Raw genomic sequence first — 27,678 nt, 5'->3', positions numbered from 1 at the left:
CCCACCACTGAGATACACTCACCACAAATCCAACCGCAGGGAAGAAACACTGCAGTTCAGCAAACAGTGAGCAACGGAGGAAGGAAAAAACGAGGAGGAGGAGTAACAGGGAACCTGTATCTCAAAGGAGACCTGAGACACAGCAACCTCCTGCAGTGCCCTCACTTGTATCCTCACTCAAAGAAACAAACCTGAAAGCAGCTCTCAGATAATGCGGAGTATTTGGATACTGCTTATTTAATGTTAAATTCTACTGTTAATTTTTCTGATGGGCTAACTGTATTTTACTTACATATGAAGACTCCTTATCTTTTAGAGACACATATAAAACATTAACGGATAAAATATATGGGAGCTGTGTTTGAATCAGGTGGGACTGAGGATGAAACTAGACTGGTGATTGACAAGTGCCGGAGCTGGGTGACGGGGTTTGGGGACACTTTTTTCTCTTAGTCTATGCTTGTAATTTTTCATGATAAGAAGAAAAAAGGAAGTTAGAGGTTGGAAGCAGTGATAGAGAAGTTTCCTTCCGGCTCCTAAATTCTATGATATTACCTGAAATAAACCCAAAAGAAAATTAATCTATCCCCACCTAACACGTCTCCAATTTTCATCACTAGAATGCTTTTACTAATAAAGTGTTTCTAATCAGCATCTGGAAACTAATAATGAAATAACAGGCAGGAAAAAAATATTCTCTTAAAAAATAAAGAGGAATAAGTGAGATGCCCTTCCACTATTTGTAAGTACTGTAAAAGTATATTCACTAAGTCAGGCACCAGGGGGAAAAGATGCAGGCAAATTAAAGGGACAAGATTCTGAAGTGGGTAAAAGGAAAACAAAGACGAGCCTACTGTCTGGATCACTGGTCTGGGTTAACCTTATCATTTAATGCTCATAAGCTGTGGAAAACAGATACCAATACAAATGATTCTTGTCTGCAGAAATGCGGGTTACTTCTGTCTGTCTGGCATGCAATTAACTATTGCCTTGTGCATAGACCAGTTTTTGCACCTCTCTGTAAGTTCATTTCAGCATTCCTTTATCGCATATAAACATGTGGCTCTTTGAATTCTTTAGCAGTTGTTAATATCTTACTGGTTTCCTCTGCAAAAAGTCACAAAGCCAGAAAGGGATCCAAAAGCATATTAAGAATTTAATGATGCCCACTATCACCACTCCTATTCAACATAGTCCTAGAAGTCCTAGCCACAGCAATCAGGCAAGAGAGAGAAATAAAAGGGATCCAAATTGGAAAAGAAGTGGTAAAAGTGTCACTATATGCTGACAACATGTTACTATACATAGAAAACCCTAAAAGGTCCACACAAAAACTACTAGAGCTGATTGAAGAACTCAGCAAGGTAGCAGGTTACCAAATTAACATTCAAAAATCAGTTGCATTTCTTTACACTAATGATGAATCAACAGAAAAAGAAAGTAAAGAAACAATCCCCTTTAAAACAGCACCCAAAGTAATAAAATATCTGGGAATAAATCTAACCAAGGAGGTGAAAGAATTATACACAGAAAACTACAAACCATTGATGAAGGAAATTAAAGAAGACTTTAAAAAATGGAAAGATATCCCATGCTCTTGGATTGGAAGAATCAATATCGTTAAAATGGTCACACTGCCCAAGGCGATCTACAGATTTAATGCAATCCCTATCCAATTACCCAGGACATATTTCACAGAACTAGAACAAATCATAATAAAATTTATATGGAACCATCAAAGGCCTAGAATTGCCAAAGCATTACTGAAGAGAAAGAAAGAGGCTGGAGGAATAACTCTCCCAGACTTCAGACAATACTATAGAGCTACAGTCATCAAGACAGCATGGTATTGGTACCAAAACAGACATATAGACCAATGGAACAGAATAGAGAGCCCAGAAATGAACCCACAAACTTTTGGTCAACTCATCTTCGACAAAGGAGGCAAGAATATACAATGGAATAAAGACAGTCTCTTCAGCAAATGGTGTTGGGAAAACTGGACAGCAGCATGTAAATCAATGAAGCTAGAACACTCCCTTATACCATATACAAAAATCAACTTAAAATGGATCAAAGATTTAAGCATAAGACAAGATACAATAAACCTCCTAGAGGAAAACACAGGCAAAACATTATCTGACATACATCTCAAAAATTTTCTCCTAGAAGAAATAAAAGCAAGAATAAACAAATGGGACCTAATGAAACTTACGAGCTTCTGCACAGCAAAGGAAACCATAAGTAAAACAAAAAGACAACCTACAGAATGGGAGAAAATTTTTGCAAATGAAACCGACAAAGGCTTGATCTCCAGAATATATAAGCAGCTCATACAACTCAATAAGAAAAAAATAAACAACCCAATCCAAAAATGGGCAGAAGACCTAAACAAGCAATTCTCCAAGGAAGACATACAAATGATCAAAAGGCACATGAAAAAATGCTCAGTATCACTAATTATCAGAGAAATGCAAATCAAAACTACAATGAGGTATCACCTCACGCCAGTCAGAATGGCCGTCATTCAAAAATCCACAAATGACAAATGCTGGAGAGGCTGTGGAGAAAGGGGAACCCTCCTACACTGCTGGTGGGAATGCAGTTTGGTGCAGCCACTGTGGAAAACAGTGTGGAGATTCCTCAGAAGACTAGGAATAGACTTACCATGTGACCCAGGAATCCCACTCTTGGGCTTATATCCCGAAGGAACCCTACTTCAGGATGACACCTGCACCCCAATGTTCACAGCAATATTATTTACAATAGCCAAAACATGGAAACAGCCTAAATGTCCATCAACAGGTAAATGGATAAAGAAGATGTAGTATATTTATACAGTGGAACACTATTCAGCCATAAAAACTGACAACATAACGCCATTTGCAGCAACATGGATGCTTCTAGAGAATGTCATTCTAAGTGAAGTAAGCCAGAAAGAGAAAGAAAAATACCATATGAGATTGCTCATATGTGGAATCTAAAAAACAAAAACAAAAACAAACAAACAAAAAAAACAAAGCGTAAATACAGGACAGAAATAGACTCATAGACATAGAATACAGACTTGTGTTTGCCAGGGGGGCGGAGGGTGGGAAGGGATAGACTGGGATTTCAAAATTGTAGAATAGATAAACAAGATACCGCATAGCACAGGGAAATACACACAAAACGTTACGGTAGCTCACAGAGAAAAAAACGTGACGATGAGTGTGCATATGCCCATGTATGACTGAAAAATTGTGCTGAACACTGGAATTTGACACAACATTGTAAAATGATTATAAATCAATAAAAAATGTTTAAAAAAAAAAACTAAATGTCAAGCTGTAAAAAAAAAGAATTTAACATATGATTTGGGGGGCATTAAAATAAGTAGGAAGGAAGAGACTGTCACTAAATGGCACGTATACAATAATTAACAGCTAGCTAACTACGTACCAGTCAGTATACCAAATGCTTATATTAAAATACAATTCATTTTACAGGTAGAGAAACTGGGACATGAAAAAGGTAAATAACTTCCAAGATCACACACCAGCAATGGAAGAAATCAAGGTTCAAACCCAAGCAGTCTTCCACCAAAGATTATATAATCTTGCAGAGTTAAGACACATATTTGCTCAATTCTATACTTCTTACTCAAAAATATATTTTAGGTTAATTAAAAATGCAGACAAAATACTGAAAGAACTAGAATATACAGGTGTGTATTTCCACAATCTAAGTGGAGAAGGTTTTACTAAATATGTGGGGAAAAAATTCAGAAGCCGTAAGGATAAAACTGACAAGCCTACCTAGATTAAAAACAAACTCCTAACAGGCTGAAAATACCACAAATAAATTCAGGCAAAAAAAATTAACCATGGGGGGGGGTTCTTATATTTGTGATAAAAGATTAATTTTCTAAAAATGCTCATTAATAAATATATTTTAAAAGGTAATCTAATATGGAAAACAAATTATTGGTCACTGAAAGAAAAATGATAATTAGATTAGAGAAAGGTTGCAGACCCGCATATGCTTGTACTCTCTGGTGTGTCATTTAGAAATATCTCTTACAAATTTTAAATGAATGTATTCTTTCTGACCCAGGAATCCAACTCCCAGGAATTTATAATCCCAGATCTACTTGTCCAAAATTGCAAAGATATTTGTACAAGAATGTTCACTATAGTAAAGATTTTTTAAAAAACAAACCTGGAGGGAACTCATATGTACGTCTATGGAGAACAGATGAAAAAATTTACACATAAAAGTCTATATAGTGAAACATGATTCAGTTTTTAAAAAGAATGAGATGAGTATACATACATGTGTTAAAGTGTCAGATACATCAGAGTATCAGAAAAAAAGAAGTTAAATTAGGATAGAATATGTAGTAGTGTGTTTAAAAAAGGTAACAAAAATGTACAGGTGTGTATATACAAAAAAACCTTTGGAAGGAAAAGAAAAAATTATATGCTGATATGTCTGTAGAAAACAGGTGGGGGATGGGTGAAAATGAGACGTTCTGAACTTTTTGTTTCATTGACTTTGGCTTGAATTACTTTTTCTTACAACAAAGAAAAGATTTTGTAAGAAAGGCAAGTTTCACTACAAGTGACAAGACTGAGATGCAAGATGAAGCTAAACTGACTCCTAAATCTTAAAAAATAAGCATAATAAGAACAGACAAAAATACACAAAGAATTAGAAACAAGTAGCACAGCAGGACACACCAAAAGGCAGAAACACATACATTAGCGTGAGAACCAAAGACCACGTGTATAAAGGGACACATGAACAAAACCTCAGAATTCTAAAGCCAATTACATGAATTAAAAACAGATTTTCACTCTGATTTTTAGGTCACAGCATTCTGAGAACTTTATTGAACATCTTGTCCTAAGAATGTCACAACTGGGTAAAGGCTGGTGTTTGCTGGTAAACTGGCCGGGGGGAAGGAGGAGGAGGCAGAGGCGAAAGCCCTGACTGACAGCACCTGCTGATTCCCACGGTGTAATGCTTTCCCCATGGCGGACTTCTCGCTACCAAGAGTTTAACCACCAGCTCACCAATCTGAATACTTAATAACTGACTCTCAGAAGTTGGTATGAGGTGGGAAGCCCCATAAAAAAGACTGGCAGGACCCCCTGGCAGGGCCACTATTCTCCTGCCAGCACCACTGGGTTCCCTGGCCCAGTGGCTCTATCTCACTTTTTGCCTCTGAAACGGCTTACTTCTAGGAAAGTGGAACTTACCCCTAAAATTCTGTTGGTTCCCTGAGCTCACTCCTGATTGGTTCTTTCTCTCCCTCCTGATTAGTCCATTTCTACAAAGCTTGTTCCTAATTAGTCAACTTCTGTTATACCTTATTTGCATATGACGTTGCAAAGTGTAGACTGGCAGCCTATAAAAGCCTGTGTAAACCTACTGACGGCATCCAAAGCTTGAAATGTTAACTCCTCTGGGCCCGCTGGCGTAATAAACCTGAGTTCTCCAACTCTCCAAGTGCTGCTTGGTCCCTCGCCCGGATACAGGTTGCTGTCACAACTGAGCTGCCACATGGAGGTGTAACACATTTTTCTCCAACAGGTATAGGCCAGCTCCAGTATACCACTGGGTTTATGGCATATTAAATACTGAGGTAAGGGTCTTCATAAAAACAACTATGGTTGTAAATTAACTACTTCAATTTTTTAAAACTACTATTTTTTTAACTTCTAACTTAAAGAATAACATATACACATTAATATGTATAAGTCATGAGACGACAGATCAATGAATTTTCAAAGTGAACGATCTGGGCTTTTTAAAAACCTATCTATAATTTTCTATCTATTAATACATAATAATTCCTCCTAGTAATTCCTCCCAATTTTAAAGAAAAAAGTTTGAAAAATATTATTTTTCCTAAACATAAAAAGTTACATCAGGTAACTTATTATCGTACTGAAATCATCTGTACTATAGACGTTAAGTGCCTTGAAAAAGTGTAAATTCTCCTCAACCTACCCTAGACCCTTAGGTCTTTTCTTTATTCAGGGGAGGGACACTAGCTCACAGTCATTCTGTTCTGAAAGCTGTGAGTTAACAAGTCCAAAGTTTCACTTCATTTTTTCTGTCTCCTAGAAAATTCATTTTTAAACTTTCTTGCAGCACAGCTCACTGCTCCTCCTGTTGGAAACAGAGGCAAATCTGTCACCAGAAAGGAAAGAAGCCTGTGAGTAACTCTCCCCTCCTCTACCCCAGAAATGAGAATTAAAATACTGACCTCACTGGGGAGACCACGTATGGCCTGTATGACACAGCACAGAAAATCAATAGCAAAGGGACTTGGAAAAAAGTGTATTTACAGAGGAGGAAATACAGTTCCCATGGTGGAACAGTCACAATCACTGCCTGCGTTCCCTCTGGGAGTTAACATCCTCACCAGGTCCCACACACGAGTCCCCAGGAAAAGCTCTGGGTTAGTGTCCACAGCCCCCGCCTTCCCATTTGGACACAGCGAGTGGATGGGTCTGTCAAAGGGCAGCCCCGCCCACCTATTCCCACCTGTCTGCCCAAGTGGTTCCCTCTCTACTCACTCCTCTCAGCGTGCAAAGGACCCCTCAATTATGTTCTGGAATGTGTATAAACCAATTTTATATGCAATAAAAAATATCTATCCAAAGTGTAAAGTACAGAGTGGTGTCGATGTCCACGGCAATGCATACACTTCTATTACCCAAAACGTTCCCCCATGTCCCCAGGCCATCAGCAGCACCCCTCCACTTCCAGCCCCAGGGGACACCTGACCTGCTTCATCATTATCAGTAAGTTTCATCTGCTCTAGAATTTCCTAGAGATGGAATCATACAGAACGTTCTCTAGGCTTTTTCCACTCAGTATGTTTGAGATTCATCTCTGTTGTCATATCAGAAATGCACTCCTTTTAAACTGCTGAGTAGTATTCCAGAGAAAGAACAATTCTAACTTTAAGACAGAAGAGATGGCAGGAGTACACAAAAATAAAGAAAATTCCTGAAGTAAAGAGGAGGGGAACTGAATGACTGCATGCTAGTGTCCATCCCCTTGGTACAGAAAAGAATTCTGGGGTCTAGGGTAGACTTGAGCAGAATTAAAAAATGTACAGAGACATACTATAGCACTAATTATAATAGAAGTAAGAACAACCTATGGGTCCAACTACAGAGAGCTGAACAAATAATTACGGTAAATTCTTGACTGAATGCTCCACCAGCATTTTTGAGACACTCACTCTGTACTGTTTGTTTATGCATCCAGCAAACATTCACCAAGGGCCTACTGTGTACACAGTTCTATGAACATAACAGTCAAAACTCTGCCCTCATGAAGCTCACATTCAGGTGAAGAAAAAACAGGAACTTACAAACAGGTGGCACTAAATGATTTCATTTTTAAAAAGCGCACGCGTGCATACACATACACACCTGGTGTTATCTGCCTAGAAGGATGGACTAACTACCATTTATTTTAAGTCATTAACTCTGGATGGTAAGAATAAGGGCAGTTTCCCCTTATCTGCATTTCTGTCCTGTTCTCCAATAAAGATGCTGTCTTAGCTCAGGCTGCTGTGACAAAACACCACAGACTGGGTGGCTTGTAAACAACAAACATTTATTTCCCACAGTTCTGGAGGCTGAAGTCCAAGGTTAGGGTGCCGGCGCGGCTGGGTCTGCGGAAGGCCCGCTTCTAGGCTGCAGGAGGTCGGCCTCTCGCCGTGTCCTCACGTGCGGAAGGGGTGTGGGATCTTCCTGAGGTGTCTTTTATAAAAGCACTAACCCGCTTCATCTTCAGCTCCTAACACCATCCCCTCGGCCACCACGTTTCCCGCACGGGGACTTCTGAGTGAGCGCCCACAGACGTTCAGTCCACAGCAGATACGTTACTTATGTAACTGGCTTTAAGGCTCTTTTCTTAAGGACCTTGCTGAGTCAGAAAATCTATCTGCTCTCCCCTCATCCAGGACCATGGAATCTGTTCTTACCTCATCGTCAGTGTGCTGCTCAGAGGTCAATTTTAGCACAATCTTGCACTGGTCCACAAAAGTGCTTGCAATCAGCTCGGCATGGCTCAAAAACACAGGGATGTCATCCTTGGTCAGCGGCTCGTCCCCCACTATCTTGGCTATCATAAGGTCCAACAGCGTAACTCTGTAACACAGAAGAGGTTTTTACATGAACATGTAACGCTGAAACTGCACCACAGTAAAAATATTTAGAGACCATCCTAAGAGATTATTTTAAAATTCTTTACTTGTTTATAATGCCTAGCTAGGGAAAACATTTTTTGTGAATACAATTAATCTTCTTCAATCACCTATTTTTAAAAATCTTTATTTCTTTGACGTGACTTGGCCACAGAAACAAGCACCTTTTTATATCCATTGCTTTGAGCTCTGGAGTAATTCCACATCTCAGAAATGCCGTCCAATTAAGGTTTACAACACATCCACCATAGTAACAGTAGCAGAGTTAGGTGTACTGACATTCATTCACTGCTTACTGTTGGGCTAAGCGTTTGACACACATTTTCTCATTTAATCTACATAAAAACTTCCTGAGGCAGGCACTGTCGCTAGCCTTACGTTAAAGGTGGGTAAACGGGCTGAGTGAGGCTAATTAATTTTCTTTCCCAGAGTCACAAACACACAGGATTCCGCCTCCGACTCCTGAGGCAGGCGACGTAACCACTCACTTTAGTGTCTTTATTGTGGAGGTTGGCTTTTTTGTTTCATTATTTTACTTTATAAGAACACGAATCTGAAGACCAAACCCATGCCATTTTTACTTTAATATTTACATTATCAGGCAGGTGTTTCTATTCAATCTCTTTCCTTGTCCCAGGAGAAGGTAATCATGCACAGAGCAATCCACCCAGCAAAATCAAAGTCAAACAGGGCGTTTCTCAAAATCATGTTCTGATTGAGATCATGTCTGACATGCGTAATTCTCATTTATTTCTACACGAGAGAGGATACGAGTATCTAAAATGCCCTAGCAAATGGGAGAAAACACATCTGCATTAGGCAGGGAGCATTTCTCACTAAGAAAAAAATAAGAATTGTTTACTGCTTCAAGTGGAAAATAAAACATGCTGAGCTCTTCCTGTATTTTGGCCAAATGCTGGGAAAGACCATCAGTCTGTCAGAACCATCCTCAGACCTTAGAGATTTTCAAAACTCCTAAAATCTCAGATTTCCTAGAGCAAGGATTAATCCAAAATAAAGAAAACAAATGACCCCACAACTGAGCACAAAAGACAACATACAGCTCAGTGTTAGGATATTTTCGTTCTCTCTTATTCACACATAATCTTGGGAAATGAACGGGGCGCTGTGACCACAGAGCCAGGCCATCGCTCTCCCTGAGCTGGACGGCCTCCTGGGAGTGCTAGGAACGGGTCACCTATTAAGTGTGATTCAAAGGGAACCCAAATGTGTGCTCTGAAAATATTCCTTCTGCACGGGGCGGTGTGGCACTGACTGCTGGGCATAAGAAGCCGTGATTCCTCCGTGAGGGAAGTTAGCAGCCAGTGGACTCTACCCCAAACAGGCTGCAGAGGAATGAGGAACAGACAGCTCACAGCTGTGGCCAAGGACCAAACATCAGGCGGATCCTGAAGGAGTCAGGCTGGGGGACAGAAGGGAGACCCCGGGGTGGCGGTAATCAAGGTGGCCCAGCGGTGACAGGAAGGCCTCAGGGTCCAAGGAGACCTGCTGAGGGAGACGGAGCTGAGCTAAAAGAAAAGGTGAAAGCAGACTTCCCGCCTTCCTGCCGCTCGGCCCCTCAGACCTCCCCTGGCTCAGCAGACACACTTCTGCACTCTGCCAGCGATCGTAAGATGGGAGATCCAAGGAGATGGGTAGTGAGTGATTTTGAAGGAAAAAAGGCAAAAAGCACAAAGCAACAACAACCAGAAGTGACTCTTTAAAATATAAAAATACAAACCAGGCTTGACTATTATCGGAGAATCAATCACACTTCGTTAAGTGATCCTACTTACTTCAAGTCATCGGCCAGTGAAAACTTTCAAAGGCTCCCGCTGTTAAGGAAGGAGAGGGGTTCTAAAAACTTCAGTCTGGTGCGCGGGGCCCCCCCATGCCGAGTCCCCGGCCACCTCGCCAGCTCCCTCTACTTCCAGCCACCATCAAACCCCATCCTTCTCCTAAAACAGAGGACTCACACGTAGGACATCTAACTCCAGTAGATTTCTTTCTAGAATCATTGATTTTATTAGAAAATGAATATATGTATGAATGCATGACTGGGACACTGTGCTGTACACCGGAGACTGACACATTGTACTTGACTGCATTTCAATTAAAAAATTAATAAATAAACATAAAAATTTTTTTAAAAATCACTGATTTTAATTGTGCATCACATCTGCCATCCCCATTTCTAGTCCAGAAAGCAGGCGTGTACTGAAAAGTCCTGCAGAGTCACGGAAAGCACCTTTCATATATGTCAGCGTGGATACAGCATGGAACGCCCTACTCCTTCCAGCTGCGGGGAACCACACGAAACGCGTCCTTGAAAACCTAGCAGGACACAAGTGGGCGAACAAACGCCATCCACTCGCTGACCCATCCCCTGGGGTGAAGACCACAAGCAGACTCAGGGGAAGAGGTCAGAGAGGAGCTGTCCAGAACCTCGGTGCACCAGGGTTGGGCTCTTGCTTCCTTCAACCCAGGCATCGTCACTTGAACTCCCAGCCTCAGGCTCACCAGACAGACCCCCGACTCAAGAGTCAACCTACAGTCTTCTCTCTCAACCGCCGGCTGCCAGCAACCCTCCACATCTAGCTCACGTCTGATTAAACAAACTCTGTCTCACAACTATGATTCCTGCTTCATAAAAATACTGACAGCATGTCCATGTGAAGGATTTTAGGGGGAAATCTACAGTAAGACTTACAAAGTTATGCTTAAATTGATGCCATCTACAATTTTGAAAGCCATGCCTGCCCCATCCTGAAATGGGTAAGTTTTCAATGAGAGGACTGGAGTGAGGGGCAAAGAGGAGAAGGAGTGAGAGAGTGAGTTTTATGAGCATTCTAGGGCAGGAAATAACACTCTGCAATTCTGGAAACAAAATATCTGTAATTCAAATCCAAAGGCTGACATCTCCAACAATTTCTGAATTTATATTTGAACTACTCCCCGTGTATAATTTGCTGAATGGCATGCCACGAGGCCAAAAATTTTATTACCCTGGACAACTAGCTAACTGAGACACAGGCAGACAGCTGTTGCTGAATTAATCCCACTAGTCCCTTAATAAATTACAGTTATAAGAAGCTAACGATCATTCATTCTGGTGTCAGACAGGCTGAGTTCAAATACCACCTCAGCTACATTAATGTAATGCAGGGCAAGTATCTTAACCTTCAAAGCCTCGGGTCAGATCCCCGACGTGAAAAGCGGCAAGAATAATACCTGTTTCCCAGGGTGTTTCTGAGGATTAAATGGCAATGGCTGTATGTTGCCTTCCATACCTGACAGTGATGCTACCTGGAGGAAAAAGTCAAGGTCATCAGAGGAGGAGGGGTAATGGGAGCAGAACCATGGAAGCAGAAATAGCAACTCACATTTACTGGGTGATAATTACAGGCCAGTCACTGAGAGCCTCATACATATTTCAATTAGTAACCACAACGATTTCATGGGGGTGCCTACCATGATTATCCTCATTTTGCAGATGAAACAGTTCCAAAAGGTAACTTATCCAAAGCAGTGAGTGCACAACCCGCCTCTGCTCCTGATACTATGCTAGACAGACTATAAATCTGAAAAACTACCGCGGCTGTTCTCCAAGGGCAGTTAGTTTAAATAAATATTACTCCAATTCACTGGGAAAGGTGACCAGAAATCTGTATAAACACAGGCTCTCGTTTCTGCTGAATCATACCATGTGGATTGATTCTGACTCTGTGTCCAAAAGATCTTCACCAAGAAATCAGCCCAAATAAACTACCAGGCTGAAGGAGGCAACTAACTGTGACAACTAAAGAACAAGCACAAAAAGAGCTCCAAAGCCCGCACAGCACCGCCCCCTCCCCCGTGCTCGCCCGCACAGCACCCCCCACCCCGTGCTCGCCCGCACAGCACCCCCCCACCCCGTGCACGCCCGCACAGCACCCCCCACCCCGTGCTCGCCCGCACAGCACCCCCCCACCCCGTGCTCGCCCGCACAGCACCACCCCCCGTGCACACCTGCACTAACAGAGGGGGGTGGGCGGAGCTGCACAAGGATGTCCCAGGGGCCACAAGCAGGAGCTAAATCAATATAGTACCTGTTCCATGATGGATCCTCAAACGTTTTTCAATCTGATGGCCCCCAACCCACCTGGGTATCCTGATTCAGTAGGTTGGGGCCAGGGCGTGGGCGCTCCTCAGGTGAGTCTGATGTGTGTTCCCAACTGAGACTCAGCACCACAATGTGCACCCCCCAAACCCCCCAGTGACGCCCCTCGTCTGAATCACAGAACACAGAGAACATTCTGAGACTGACTTGGCTCTCAGAGCACCATTCCAGATGCACGGGAAAGAAGCTGATTCACTCACTACACATCCCTGTTGAGAAAAACTAATCTTTTCGATTCCATTAATCTGCCAACGTGCAACTCTGAGCAGAGAATTGTCCACCACTGCCCCAAACGAGTCAAGAGGGAACCCAAGAGCCTCCAGTTCTCCACAGAACTCCCGGAGCTCCTGCCAAAAAGCCACCCCCTCCCACCCCCCAGCACAAAACTCATCGGCCCGCAGCCAGCTGTTTCATTCAGTGCTCCCAGCTCACCCCTCGACCTCAGACTCTCTCGCTCCCAGACAGTCTGTGAGCAGTGAGCTGACACCACTGGTGTCCCTGTGCCCAGCTGAGCAGGCACCAACACCCGGCGGGGCCGGTATTTGACGTCCTGTTCTGTGTCACTCTCAACACTGGGACAAGCTCCACAAAGGCAGGGGGTCCGGCCAGGTGTGCTGAGTGGGTACAGCAATAACACCTTGTTGAATGAACCAAAGGCTGCCAGAATGAAGCCTCCGCCTGCCGTCTGCCCCGTCTTCTCTCTCCCTGCTGCCTCTCCAGCAGCTTTTACTCCAACCAAACCGGACTTCCTCACGTTCCCAAAATCACGCCCACAGGCTCCTTCATCTGTGCTTGTCCTGAGCTGTTCTTTCAACTAGAAAACGTCCACACTCCCTTCTGAACACGTGCCGGGCACACCCGACTCCCCTGCAGGCCGGCCAAATGTGCGTCTTCCACGAAGTCCTTACTGCCTCCAGAGACGAGTGCTAGCTCCCCCCTCCCCCGCACTCCCGTCCCTCTCCGGTGGCAGCTCCCGAGTGTGTTTTGTGTTATAGTTATTAACACCCTTAATACCCTGCTGGGGCTCTCCGGGGAGGTCCACAGAACGGCTGCCGGATCCCTGAGGGAAGGCAGCGCGTCTAGTTAACCTCGGCATCTCCCTGAAGAACAAGGGGCAGTGCCCTGTGCAGAGCAAGGACTCAAAAGCCACTCACTGAAACGAAGCAAATCAAAGCAGCACACTACGACAGAACCACAGAGGGGAGAGTCCTCGTCGCCTTTCCTTCCCGGGGAAAGCACCACGTCTTTCTGCATGTAGGCCCCGTTTCCTTTAATCCTAAGTGGTCAAATACATCAAAAATTTGCTGGTGTAACTGCTTCCATATGTGCCTATGTGCAATTTAGAGGGCACAAGAAACAAAAGTACAAATCCTGAGCCAGAATATTTTTGGTTGATGCGTCTTGAAAACGGAGTTTGCTGCAGCTGGAAATCTGGCTGAGGCCACATTACCACGTGAAATATGAACTACAAAGACCCACTTCCGGTATGACCTGCCTCCGATGAAACTGGACTTAGATCGTCACTGGATTCTTCACTGGTTCACTGAGCTAACGCTTGCCGACTGACCATGGCACCCAAAACAGCATGTCTGGCACGGCATCAGTGTCAGGGGCGTGCACTAGACAGACGTCCTGAAAGAGAAACACCCAGATGAAGGAGGACCATCCTGTCTCTTCTCGCTGGTGTTCAAGCAGCGTGTCCTCGGACAGCGCGCTGCTGGGCATCTTGCGTTTCTCCGCGCAGCGCAGACGCCGTCTCACCTCCACGGTCTTTGGCCGCAGGCAGCAACGTGCAGGGGCTGTCAGCGCGGACTCGAGCCGGGCTGCCCGGGCTGGGCCCCAGCCCTGCCGCCTCCCACCTGTGCGGTCCTGGGGAGGCCGCGTGCCCTCTTCCACAATCAGGGACAGTGGAAGTGCCCGTCTTCCAGGGCTGATGTGATGAAAGAGTCAGTGTCTGCTGAGTGCTGAGAACAGTGCCTGACTTACGTGACAAAAGCTGTGTACATGTTTGTTTGTTAAAAAATTTGAAATGTTTTTGCTGATAACACATCCATAGTAAAACTAATTACAACAGCACAAAATGTGGAACAAAGGTGGAGCTGGTTCTGAAGTGACTTCTGTTTTTAACTACGTACAATCACTTACAACGTGTAATCTCTGGTGCACAGCACAATGGCCCAGTCATGCATATATATACATATATTCGTTTTCATATTCTTAAAGTGACATTTTTTAGACTTAGGATGTGGTCAGTTAAACGTTAAAGTTCTGACTCACCACATATCCTCATGTAAAACAAGCATTTTGAAAAGAGCAAGGTCTTATCCTAGAATTACACCTTAACATCTTGTGCCTGGAAGGACTGTAACTCTGAGTCTGGTGCCTGAAGACAGCAGTCGCTTCTCCGACCTCCCGTCCTGGGAGCAGCTGCCGCGGCTCTGTGGAATCCTGACCTCTTGGCCTCGGGCACAGGATTCACAGAGGCTTATCTCTGCTGCCCCCCATATACCAAGGATGTGAAGCTGGTTTTGACTGACACTGTTTTGACTCTGAAATGATCAGATTACTCTCACCCACATGACAAAATTCTACTGAAAGCAGAGCAGTGTCCCGGTCTGGAATACCACTGGGTCGGGCAGCTCCGGCGTTCTCGGTGTTCAGCACGCCACAGACACCTCCTCTGCCCCGGCAGCCCCATAACGGTGCCCTTCCAGGGTGTCAGTGCCCCAGAGGTTTCCGTGTCACTATGTGACACCTTCTCCCCACAGAACACGCATGAAACAAGGAAGCAGAGCTGTGTCTGACCGAGCTGACGGCTACAATTCAGAAGCACTGGCGGTCCTCAAGCTCAGCCCTGCCACTGAGCAAAGACAAGGATCTGGACTCAACAGTTCCCACGATGCGCTTCCCCAGAAGCCAGGCCGATGCAGCAAACCATCTATCCTTGGCTGCCGGAGCCGTCTGCTGTCTGAAGTATCGACAGAGACATCATCTTAAAGACATGGCCCAGTAAGTGCCAGCTACTGGCTGACTATTTCGTTCCAACGCTGTTGCAACACTGCTTCCGGTGGGTGTTTATAATAGAGAACTCATAAGATTCAGTCTCTGTCCTTGAAGAATACATATTCTAGCATGAGAACAAATAATTACAATGAACCTGCAGATGAGGACGCACAGCACTCTGCCTGGGAAAGTCAGAGGAGCCAACAGAGAGGAGGCAGCACCCGCTACGGCCGCTCGACCATGAGTGCGTGTCCAGCAGGGGAGGCGGGGGTCAGGCCACTCCTGGCACGAAGCGCAGGCAAGGCCTGGATACTGAGAGCAGTCCTGCGAGACGCCAGCGCGGTGACCGGGGAAGAGAACGGGGATTGGAAACAAAGCTACACTTTAAAAGGGCCTGCGCACCGTACGTGGAATTTAACTGCCTCCTGGAACACGTGACAGAGGCCACTAAAGCGGCGGGACAAGAGCCATGCTGGTGGTACGGCAGGTGACAGCAGAGGAGGAGAAACAGAAACCAGGTCAATCAGACTGCTGGCTACTGTCCACCCATCTTCTCAGCAGCACTGTTCATCACAGCTGAAAGGTGGCAGCAACCCAGCTGTCCACGACAGATGAGCAGACAAGCAAAGCGTGACATATGCACATAGTGCAGTGGGACTCGGCCTTCGAAAGGAAGGAAACTCCGACCCACGCTGTAATGTGGCTAACCTTAAGGACACTACGCTAAGTGAAACACACCAGCCGCACGACGGCAAATACTGTGTGATTCACTTGCACGACGTACAGCTGACCCTTGAACAACATGAATTTGAACTGTGTGGGTCCACTTACATGTGGAATTTTTCAGTAAACAGGTACTACAGTACCACACACTCTGCAGTTGGTTGAATCCAAGAGTGTGGAGCGACCGTGGATGCAGAGGGCCGACGGTAAGTTATGCTCAGATTTTCCACTGCCCTGGTGGTCAGCGCCTCTAACCCCAGCATTGTCCAAGGACCACCTGTACGCAGAGGAGTCAAGTTCAGAGACAGAAAGTAGCACGAGGGGGGCCAGGGGCCGGAGGAGGGGGAAATGGGTGGCTGTTTATGGGTATAGTTTCAATGTCGCAAGATGAAGCAGCTCTGCAGACTGGCTGCCAGACATTGTACATGCACTTAAACTACTGAACTGTCCATTTAAAAAAGGTTACAGTGGTGAATTTCATATGATGTACGTTTTCTCAGAGTTCATAAGGAGGCTACAGCCAAAGTCCACGCAAAGGCGATACGCAAACCAGGGCTGTGACGAGAGAGCAAACTCAACAGCACACTCGGCTGGTGTCCTCGGGAAGGCACACTGACCAGCGTGGCACGGACAGCAGAGGACACGGTGGGGACAGGACTACTGCGAGGTCTCCAACCCAGCAGGTGAGGTGACATTAATCGATGTTCTAGATAAAACTCTTCTTCACGAGCAAGAAAATTCATTCATTCACTCAAGCTCTCATTCGAGCACTTCAGTGCCTGCTATGTGCTAAGCATGGCTAAGAAATGTGAACATCACAGAACAGAAAAGATCAAATCCTGGCCCGCATGGAGCTAACACTCTTAATGCCAGTGTCACACAGTTAGCAAGCAGGTAAGTGACGTGACATGACGTGTCACAAACGATGTGATAAAAGAAAAGCACTTCTCCTTCAGAAGAAAAATGAAGGGGAGGAGGTGACATGTGAGCCTTAGGGAAGCAGAACCACTCTTGCATAAATAAAAACGGAAAATGTTTAGTGTACCGTCCTCATTTGGCTAGGTAATGGGTCAGTTACCAGTAGATCATTTGATAGGAATGTGGAAAATATAAGCTTGAACATTAAAATACAATTAAACTGTGTATTCTGTTTTCAGATGTTCCTTACTGCAAAGCAACTTACTAATTTATAGCACTGTTCTTCATAGTACTTATTCCAGGTAAAAAAAAACTACAAGTAATTCTTTCTCTGCAATATGATGGTGGTGGCAGGGGCACCAGATTTATAAAGATGGCATTTAAACTGACTTAAAAGACGAACTTTTCCTTTTTTGTCAAAGATATTAAAGAAGAAAAAAACACTGCTTAAGACTACAAAGGAGTGCACAAAGATTAACTGTTGGAACTCAGATGTATAGTTAAGAATTTCAAAACCACAGCAATTATAAAAATTGTGACTACAATCAAAAGATTAACATTTTTTAAAGTTTTTGATCATTATTAGATCTGTGATTTCTGCATAAGCTTTACTTTCCTAAGGCAGCATTTCCAAAAAGGTTAGGAAAATCACACCCTATTGGAATGGAAAGAGGACTAGGAATCATTGTCTTCAGTCCTCAGAAAACTGAACACAAACAAGGCAAAAGTCCCGGCTAAGGTCACATAAAGAGTAACTCTCACACCAAGGTGCAGGGCCAAGGTCTCTGAGCTCTGAAGCCACAGAGCGGTGAGGGTCACAGATGGGCACCGACTGTCTTTCAGTCTAAAATACCTCCCAGAAAATGATAAACCCAGCCAAGCGTACCCCAAATCAACACAGGCAGGGGGGTGCACAGGTAAGCACACTTCATACATGCATTTCTAACGCACGGCTGCGTGAATCACCACTATAAAATCGAGGGACAAGCCATAACATTTTGTTCTGAACGTTTTTTAATATGCTTTCTCAGAATAATGGCGTCAACCTGGATTCTGCAACCCCACGTAAATGACTGCCCGTGGTGGCTGAGCTGTAATGTTAACCAACCAATTTAAAACCATTACTGACACAGAAACATGTAGTTAGAGATTTTGTGCCAACAAAGAAACCACACAGTTTTTCAGTCATGTGTACAGGATACTCTATATGGAATGCTAAATACTCAAAACCACACTGGTTTGGGGGGTTACCTTTCTTGATTGCTCATTTTGGCATACATGGCTTTAACCAATTCCGGGCTTTTCAGAAAATGGTCTGTAATAATCAAGAACCTAAGGAAAAAGGAGGAAAAGGTTCGGTTACTAGACACATAGCAAAATAGACACGGCCTTATCTACTTTACAGGCAAATCTTATACGTAAGAGCACTCCTGTTTATTGATTTTTTGATTAGCTGGAATCTTAAAATGCTTAAAGAGGTTCACATACTATTTTTCTATTAGCAGCTAAAAGAAAATAAAAACCCTCAAAATGTTTTTCTCCAATTTTACTTCTGAAAAGTATGTTGAAATGATTCAAATTTATTCAACTGGAGGAAAGGGCCTATTAGAAAAGTTTTTATCTAAGTTGAAAAAAGAAAATACTTCACTATAGTTTAAACAGTAAAATGAAAGTCATCTACAGGCTCAGGTGAACAGCTCACACTAACTGTTGTAGCCGAAGCGCAGTGCTCAGATTAACCAGAGAAACGGACGTGCCGTGCTTTTTATTTAAACATATTCCAGCAACAGTTGTGAATACTGGCTGCTTATCTCCTCCGTAAGGCTCTCAAGTTACCAAGAAAACATCCTCACTGTCAAGCAAACCTAAACTTGGAGATCAACTTGGGAAACCCCGAGGCAAAGATTATGAGCAGACTTCTTCAAAGTGCCACTGTGACAACTAAAAAGACTGCACAGTCCTATTAATTAATTCTGAGTCATATTTACCCGAGGGCATCTGAAGACTTAAGAACTAAAGAAGACAGTATTCATAGCCAAGGTTATAGTAATAAGCATGACAGTAAAGCATTAAATATATTTACAAACATGATTTACTTAATTGCATCTTAATAAATAACATAATAAAAGCATGTCTTTTAAGTATGATAGCCATATGAAGCTTTTTAACTACCATAACACACTGTTACTTCATATAAAAACAAAAATCTAAACACATATTCTGTTTTCCACAATCTGTCAAATAACTGATCAACACTGATGCAAAATATTTAATAACGGATAGTATTTTCAAAACTCTCAATTCTCACATCAGTTTAGGTAGGTCATCAAACTGCAACAACAGAAATTCTTGTGTTTTCAAGTCAGGTTCACAAAATTGTGATCCTGAAGTTCATTCATAATTCAACTACTTGGAGCTCAAAACATTTTCCCACATGCATTCAACATTCATTCAACACATTGTTTCAAAGCAGGGGAGGATACAGCTCAGTGGTAGATCGTGTGCTTAGCATGCACAGGTCCTGGGTTCAATTCCCAGCACCACCATTAAAATAAATAAATAAACCTAATTATCACCCCCCCCCAAAAAACAACAACAACAAATTAATTTTAAAAACCTCACAATGTTCCAAATACTGTGTGCCAGGGGCTACGTCCCAAGCCATAATTCCAAACTCTACCAGTGGAGAAAGACATGCACGCAGATAATTATATGAGAAAAATGTCTTACGTGCAACATACAGACGCAGATCATGAATTACAGAAACAACACAGTTTATCTAACTAACCGGAGAGCTGGGGGAAGAGGGGGTGACGGATGGGGCGGGAAGATCGGGAGTTAGGTGAATCCCAGGTAGAAGAGGGAGGGGGGAGCGTTAGACAAGAGGTGACAAAAAAGGACCTGGAAAAACAGCAGGAAGGAAGGAACAGCGGTGCGCTCGGGGCACTGTAACTACACAACAGCACGGGGCTTCCAAGAGGAACGCAGGACAGGACGCTCCTGCCCGGGGACGCAGCGGAAGTGCCCTCGGCCACAGAGCTGCCGGCTGCAGAGCTCCCTCACCAGAGTCTGAGTTTATGAAGGGACAACCATGCCTTCTTTCCTGATACTGATCATCAGTGCTCCTTCTTTCTTCTCAATCCATTTTGCTGATCTTCTTAAAAGAGCCAACTTTGCTTTTGTTAATTTTTTCTGTTGTTTTTCTGTTTCCCATTTGATTGACTTAACCTTATCTTTTATTATTTTCTTCTTCCTACTGAGGGTTTACTGTACTCTTCTCTTTCTATCTTCATAAAGCAGAACCTTAAGTCACTGATTTCAGACCTTTCTTTTCTGATGTAGACACTTAACGCTATAAATTTCCCTCTACACGATGCTTTAGCTTCATCCCACACACGTTATACTTTCACTTGTCTTCGGTTCAAAAGATTTTCTCCTCTGCCTTGTGATTTCCTCTTTGACAAATCGATTACTTAGAAGTGCTCATTTCCAAAACTTAAGACTTTTTCTAGATCATCTTGTTATGGTTTTCTAGGCTCACTATGATCAGGGAATAGACTCAGTATGTTTTCAATCCTTTTCATACATATACTGAGACTCTGTATGGCCCAGACTGTGGTCCATCTCGGGGAACATAATACATGCAGTTAAAAAGAGAGTGCAAGTCCTGGGTCAACGTCCATGAACAACACTCAGGTGGAGGTGGTTCCCTATCTCAGCACCACTGGGACCACCTACATCTACACTGACGTCTGCCTGCTTCTATCAGTGGCTGAAAAGCACGTGTTAACATCTCCAACTATCACTTCCAACTTCAGGCATAACACACTAACAACGGACCCTCCTATACCTTAAATGCAGACAAAACACATAAAACAACAGTTTTCAGACAACAGACAACAAACCCAATCAATCAGGCTGTGGGAATAGAATGCAATTTAGAGAATTTCTTCTTTAAACAAACAAAATACCCTAAAAAATGCATGATAAATGTAATTTGATCAACATGTTTATAAAATTCTTAAGGCCCAACTAGACTGAGACAGTGAAGGAGAGAGTAAGTTCGACAAGCCGGAATGTGCGCTGAAGAAGCGGAACTTGAGCTGAAAGGGTTCTCCACGTGTCAGGGTGGCTGAGGGAGCAGGGAATGGGGCAAAGACCGCGGAAAGATGGGGCTGCCCCGGTGCTCTGCCGCTGTGACCACCAGCGTTGTCTGAAGCAAAGATGAAAGCAGACCCCTACTGTAACCTTTAGACCAAGCAGATCAAACATTTAAACATCAAAACTGAAGTGACGCAATTCCGGAAGAAAATCTAAATAGGAAAGGCCTTCACAGCCATTACCAAAAATCTGTAAGACATAAAAAAGATTGGCAATTTCACCTGCTAACAAATAAAAAAACTCTACATGAAGAAAAGTGCCACAAGCAAAGTCAAAAGACAAAAAAGCGAGAAAAACTGGAGTTTTATTTTATACAAAGGACTAATAGCCCTAATGTAGAAAATACTCCTGCATGTAGATACAGAAAAGACTGATATCCTAACAGAAAAACGGATGAAGAAAATGAGATTGTCCATAACATTTACCTCTTCAATATATAAACAGATACTCAACCTCATAACAAGAAAAATAACAAAATAAAACTACACAATGATGCTATTTTAAACCTGGCCGAATTGGCCAATCCAAACCTTTGATAATACACCCTGCTAGCAACGACACAGGAAACCAGGCACGCTCGGCCTGCGCCTCGGGGCGCGCACGCTGTGCGGCACCTATGGAGGACAACTGGGAAGGGTGTGTCAAAATTTCAAGAGCACCTCCTCTTTGACCTAGCCATCATACTTACGATTCACCTCACAAGCACACTTGCCCACAGGCAGTGTGACGTGTGTGAACAAGGCCACGCGCTGCAGCACTCTGTAGCTATGGAAAATTGTTCACCTAAATGTTCACCGAGAAGGGACTGATTAAATACACACAATGGAAGTTAAAACAGTGAGGAAGTTCTTCACATACTGATGCGGAAAAGTGTGAAAAATATTCTATTTAGATAGAAAAAAAGCAAGAGGCCCAAAAGTGTGGTGAGAAAAAGAAACGAGAGTTTCCCAGCTTAGGGGTGGGGGCGGGGGGACCAGCTGGGCGGGAGGGAGACTGTGCGTTGTGACGTTAGAACTATATGAATGTATCACCTACCAAAAAGTTAGATGTACATTCTGAGGAGTGTATCTAGGCAAAGTAACCTCAAATTTATATCTATTTACTAGATATTCTGCTGAAGAGAGAAAGCACTGTCACATCCTGGGGGAAATCACTCAGCTGCCCAGGCTCCTCAGGTTTCGAGGGGAGACAGTGGATGGTGGGGAGCCAGGTAAGCTTTATTTTAATGGTAGCTACTTCTAGGCAGGCAAGTTCAGTCATTTCTCCAGCATAACTTAGTAATAAATCGCTCCCATCTCTTCTCAAACAGATACAGAGAAGCAGAAACGAGATGAACTAACTTGGCCTATCGCAGCACCTCAGTGACACAGTAATGCAGGTAGCCTGCAGTCTAGGTCAAAGTCTGGTCACTGAAACGCGGTCCTCACTGCTTCCTTGCAAAGAGTAACTAAACGCTGCGGAGGGAGTCCTTTCTCTCTCCACAACCCCAGCACCACTCCCCACCCAAGCCATCCTACGACTTCCGTTTGAGTCTCGTGTCCCTGGTCCTCCCTCGCCACCGGCTGGGAGAGCCCGCCGTCCAATGCAGGCTTCCCTGGCCGCCACTTCTGGAATGTCTGTGCTGGTTGCACTACAGGACCTCCCTGCTCAGCTGCAGGGTGGGCACCTTGAATTTAACATGACAAAATAGCACTCTGACACCGCGACCCCCCCGACACTGTTCCAACTACCTCACTCACCCAAACAGGCCCAAAACCTGCTGCTGCCCTCGCCTTCCCTCCCCCACCTCACCCCAAAATCTAACCCATCAGAGAAGCAGATCATGTGCGATCCAAGCATTCCTCTCCATCCCCACCGCTACCACTCTCGCCTGAGCCAGTGGCTCCAGCTGGACAGCTGCTGCCTCCCAGCAGGGGCCCAGCCTCCATCCCTCCCCCTCCTCCCCACTGCTCAACCTCTGTCCCGCAAGCAGAGGGGTCTTGTTAAACACAAACCAGGTTGTTGCACACCTTGCTTCAAACTCTCGCATCAACTCTTGTGGCAGTGAGTAAATTGATCTCCTTTTCCTGGTTTACAAGCCCCACGTAACTGGCCTCCGGGCACCTCATGGACTGCGTGTCCCACGCCTCCCCTGCCCCCATGACGCTGTCCCAACCCTGGGCTCCCTCGTCCCGCCGAGGTCTCTGCCGTGGGGTCTCTGCGCCCCGTGTGCTCACTGCCGGCCTGCTCGCCCCAGCCCGTGTCCACCTCCACCCACGGGTCTCCTCCACTGGTCGGCTACTGAGTTTTCAGTTCAAGTGTCACCAACTCAGAAGACGTTTCCTTGATCTTCAGATTTTAAAGCAGCACGGTCACTCCACGTCACCTCACCTCACCAGAGCACTTAGTCAAGACCCGACGTTCTTGTTCTGTCCATGGTCTGTCCTCTGCACCATCATATGTAAATTACTACTCATAAAACAGCTGATTCTATAGAGTATTTGAGTCAAGTACCACCATAAGGGACAACTTAGCACACAGATGTGCTGTGTATTTTTCTTCAATTTGTCTGGCACTTGTTATACATTTGAGGTTTTTTGGCTCATTATCTGTCTCTCTCACTAAAACGTAAGGTCTTACTAATTCTGAATCTCCAATGCCATGAACAGTACCTGGCACACTTCAAAATCTCAATCAATAATTACTGAGTTACTTAACTTATGTTTGAAGCCAGCATCTATACGTTTTCTGAATTTCCTAGAAGCCTGCACAAAGTAGGAGCAGTTTCTACTCCACAGGTTTCCCAAGAAAAAGCAAATCAGGTCCTCATGAAACAGGCACTTACTCTCTGCACAGAGACCAAGCCCGTTCTCCTGTGACAGTGGACAAGGCTCTTAGCCACGTCCTCATGGCAGGCCCTCAGGAAGACGGAGCCGCACAGCTTGGGCACCACGCCTCAGTGGACGCCAGACCCCAAACCAGGCAGGTGCAGACAGGCAGCTCTCGGATTTGCAGGATCTGAGTACGCAGAGAGGCAGAGGGGCTGTTCGTGTTTCAGCGAGATGTCCTACGCGCTCCTCTGCACCTCTGAGTTACTCAGACAAGCACTGAGCAGGGACGACTTCAAGCCTGTGCCCACCGGGTAACCGGTCAAACGCAAAACCATGTGCTTTAACAGGGAACTGTGTTCAATTTCCTGTAATGAGCTATATTGGGAAAGAGTCTGGAAACATATATATGACTGAATCACTTTGCTGTACATCTGAAACTAATATTGTAAATCAACTGCACTTCAATAAAAAAAAATAAAATAAATTAAAAAATAAATAAACCATATGCTATACAAGTCACCAGAATTGAATACTGGCTCATTCACCTCAAACAAATCTAAATAAAAAGGCAAAGTCATCAGAATAAAGGGCAAGAATGACATCTCCCCAGGCTGCTCACCAGAGGGTGGAAGAGGTAGATGGAGCTCAGGCAGGTAGACGGGGCTCAGGCAGGGAGAGGGGGCTCAGGCAAGGAGAGGGGGTTCAGGCAGGGAGAGGGGGTTCAGGCAAGAAGGGGCTCAGGCAGGGAGATAGAGCCCAGGCAGGGAGAAGGGGCTCAGGCAGGGAGAGTGGGTTCAGGCAGGGAGAGGGGGTTCAGGCGGGCAGACAGCAGGACAACAGCTTTGCTGCCCAACAGTCCCTGTGCCAAACTAACCACTCCAGTGAGTGTGTAATCACGTCCTCATGCCTTTAAAGCAACATATGGACACAAAATTCAGAAGTCTGGAAACTTCTACCCTAAACCAATTCCTTAATTTTAGAAGGAAGGAAGGAGAGGCCCACAGAGGGTTAGTGCCTGGGCGGAGGCCCCGTTCACCTAAAAACCCCTGACTTCCGTGGCACGTGCCTCCGGGAACGCTCCCCGACGGCCGCTGCTCCAGCAGCCTCTCTGGGAAGAAGTCTCAGGCGAGCTCACACCCTGCATTAGGGTCTGGGTCCTCATGCTGCTTCCAGTTCAAAGTGATCAGGCGTAAAGTCCACTCGTTCCTTCTTCCATCCAACAAACAGTAAACATCCACCAGTGAGGAGAGCGCTGCATTTTCACTTTAACTTTACAACTACTGAGAGGGTAAGAACCGTCACTCACGACTTACACGCGCAGGCAGAGACAGTGCTCTGTCGGGACGCCCGCACGGACAACTGGGATTCTTTGCTACACCGCCTGTGACATAACATTTAATGTCTGATACTGACTGCAAATAGCATTACACACACAAAGCAACGATGTCGGAATGCCAGTGGGAGGTAGATTTTTTTTCTGGCAACTCAGAAATGGTCATTTAAATAGTTGTCAACTATGCATAAGTTTTTATATGTTAGTTGCTGGGACTGTTTTTCTAAATATCAAGTACTCTTCATTCCAGGGTCCTGCACAAAGTTACAAGTATATTCTCAGCTTTCACTCAGGATTCACTGCATTGACCTTCTCACCCAATACCTGCTCAAGGGAAGAACCAAAGATAAAGACCTTTAAAATGAGAACCGATCATGTTCAAAATTTTCTAAGCTACAGACTTTAAAGTTGTGATTAAATTCTTTTGCAGAATCACGATTTCTGTAAATTCAGAAATTCTGTGGTAATATTAAATGTTTGCAGAATCACTATTTCTGTAAATTCAGAAATTCCACAGTAATATGCTATGAGGGAGGTGAGGTCCCACTAATAGGAAACTTAAAATGCTACAAGGACATTTGGGGACTGTAACTAAAACCTCAACTTTATAGAAAATAGAACAAATTGTCTTGAGAGACGATCAAAACTATATTCTATTCAAGGCAGAAGTCAGAGCAGAAAGGGCATCAGAGAACACATATTTACTTTATCAACAGAAAAGGCTAGAAATAGGATGCATTCCTCAGGCCTGCATGTCACATGCCCACAGGCCGAAATCTCCCTCGTGTGCACAAGGGTAGCAGGCGAGACACAGACACAGGAGGCCTGGTCTGTCACCTGCCACTTTCTGTCCCAGGCAGTCTGAGGCAGAACTCTTCAGTTTAGTCTTGAAATTCATCATCTAAATGTCATCACAGAAAAGCTAAGGTTCACAAATCAGGCTGTTCATGTTGAAGCACCAACCACATTTCTGCATCACTTTCTGTGCTGGCTAAAAGACAAAATGCATGAAGGTCTCCACCCCCATCTCCTTCTTCCTCTCAATCTTTCTCACTGATCACTGATTTGAAAGTGTGAACAGTTACAGCTAGATCAATCATTATCTGCATTACAGTGTTTATGTCCCAAATAGAAGGCGATAAAAGCCATGTAAGCATCAAGGAGCACACATAAAAAGACACAAAAGACAAAAGGTGACCATGTCACTGATGAATTCTGTCATGATGAGAGGGTCAATTCCTCAAGACCTAACAGTTACAAACATATATACGTACCCAACAACAGAGCCTTAAAACAGGTGAAGCAAGAGCCGACAGAACTGAAGGAAGAAAGAGAAAATTACCCGCTTTCAATAATGAACAGAACAACTCAACAGAAGACCATCCAGGAAACAGAAGCCTGAACACCACTGTAAACCAGCGCGACCTAACAGGCACCCACAGAACTCCCCACCAGAAACAGAATATTCTCAAGTGCACATGGAACATCCTCCACGTCAGACCAGGTATCAGGCCATACAACAAGCCTCAGTGTATTTAAAAAGAATGAAATTATATAGTGTATTCTCCAATTGCAACAGAATGAAATTAGAAATCAGTAACAAAATGAAATTTAGGAAATACACAAATATATGGAAATTAAACAACAAATTCCTTAGTAACCCATGAGTCAAAGAAAAATCATAAGGGAAACTAAAATATAACTGTAGATGAGTGAAAAGTGAAAACGCAACACACCAAAATTTACGAGATTCAGCGAGAGCAGTTCTCACAAAGAAATGTGTAACTGTCAGTGCCTGTATAAAAAAGAAGGAAGACCTGGTAACAATACCCTAAACTTGCATCTTAAGAAGCTAGGAAAAGAGAAAACTCAACCCAAAGCAAGCAGAAGGGAGGCTACAATAAGGGTTACAGCAGAAATCAATGAGGGAACAGAAAACCGACAGAGAAAAATCAACAGAACCAGAAGCTGATTCTCTGAGAAGAGCAAAAAGCCGGACAAATCTTAAGGTATAGCAACCAAAAAGAGACAAGACTAAAACGACAAAAGCCAGGAATAAAGAGGGAACACTACGAACAACATTACGTAAATAAAAAGGTAACACGATGAAGGGCTCTGTGCCATTAGACTGCCTGGGCCAAATGGACACGTGCCTAGAAAGACACAAACTACCAAATCTGACCTAAAAGGAAGGAACAGGTCTGAGAAAGAAGTCAGAGTTACAGGTCTGAATAGACCCGTAACAGATAGAGACTGAACGAGCAATCAAAATACTTCCCATAATGAAAAGCCCGAGACTCGCGGGTTCCACCAGCAAATTCCACCAAATATTTAAAGAAGAATTAATACTAATCCT

The 27,678-nt window shown here is 44.1% G+C and overlaps 1 protein-coding gene across 2 annotated transcripts in view; it reads right to left on the bottom strand.

Annotated features, from left to right (window-relative positions):
* ATXN10 (ataxin 10) overlaps window positions 1-27,678 on the bottom strand; it is a 146,150-nt gene that overhangs the window by 80,572 nt on the left and 37,900 nt on the right. For both annotated transcript variants that reach the window (XM_031673669.2, XM_072973693.1), the window contains exons 6-7: window positions 18,270-18,350; window positions 7,994-8,159 (exon numbers count right to left, since the gene is read on the bottom strand). In XM_031673669.2, coding sequence (XP_031529529.1) covers window positions 7,994-8,159; window positions 18,270-18,350 — 247 coding nt within the window. The remainder of the gene's footprint in view (window positions 1-7,993; window positions 8,160-18,269; window positions 18,351-27,678) is intronic.

The sequence above is a fragment of the Vicugna pacos genome, chromosome 12 (assembly GCF_048564905.1).
Source record: "Vicugna pacos chromosome 12, VicPac4, whole genome shotgun sequence".
Classification (NCBI taxonomy): domain Eukaryota; kingdom Metazoa; phylum Chordata; class Mammalia; order Artiodactyla; family Camelidae; genus Vicugna; species Vicugna pacos.
This window is presented reverse-complemented; position numbering and strand designations above follow the sequence as displayed.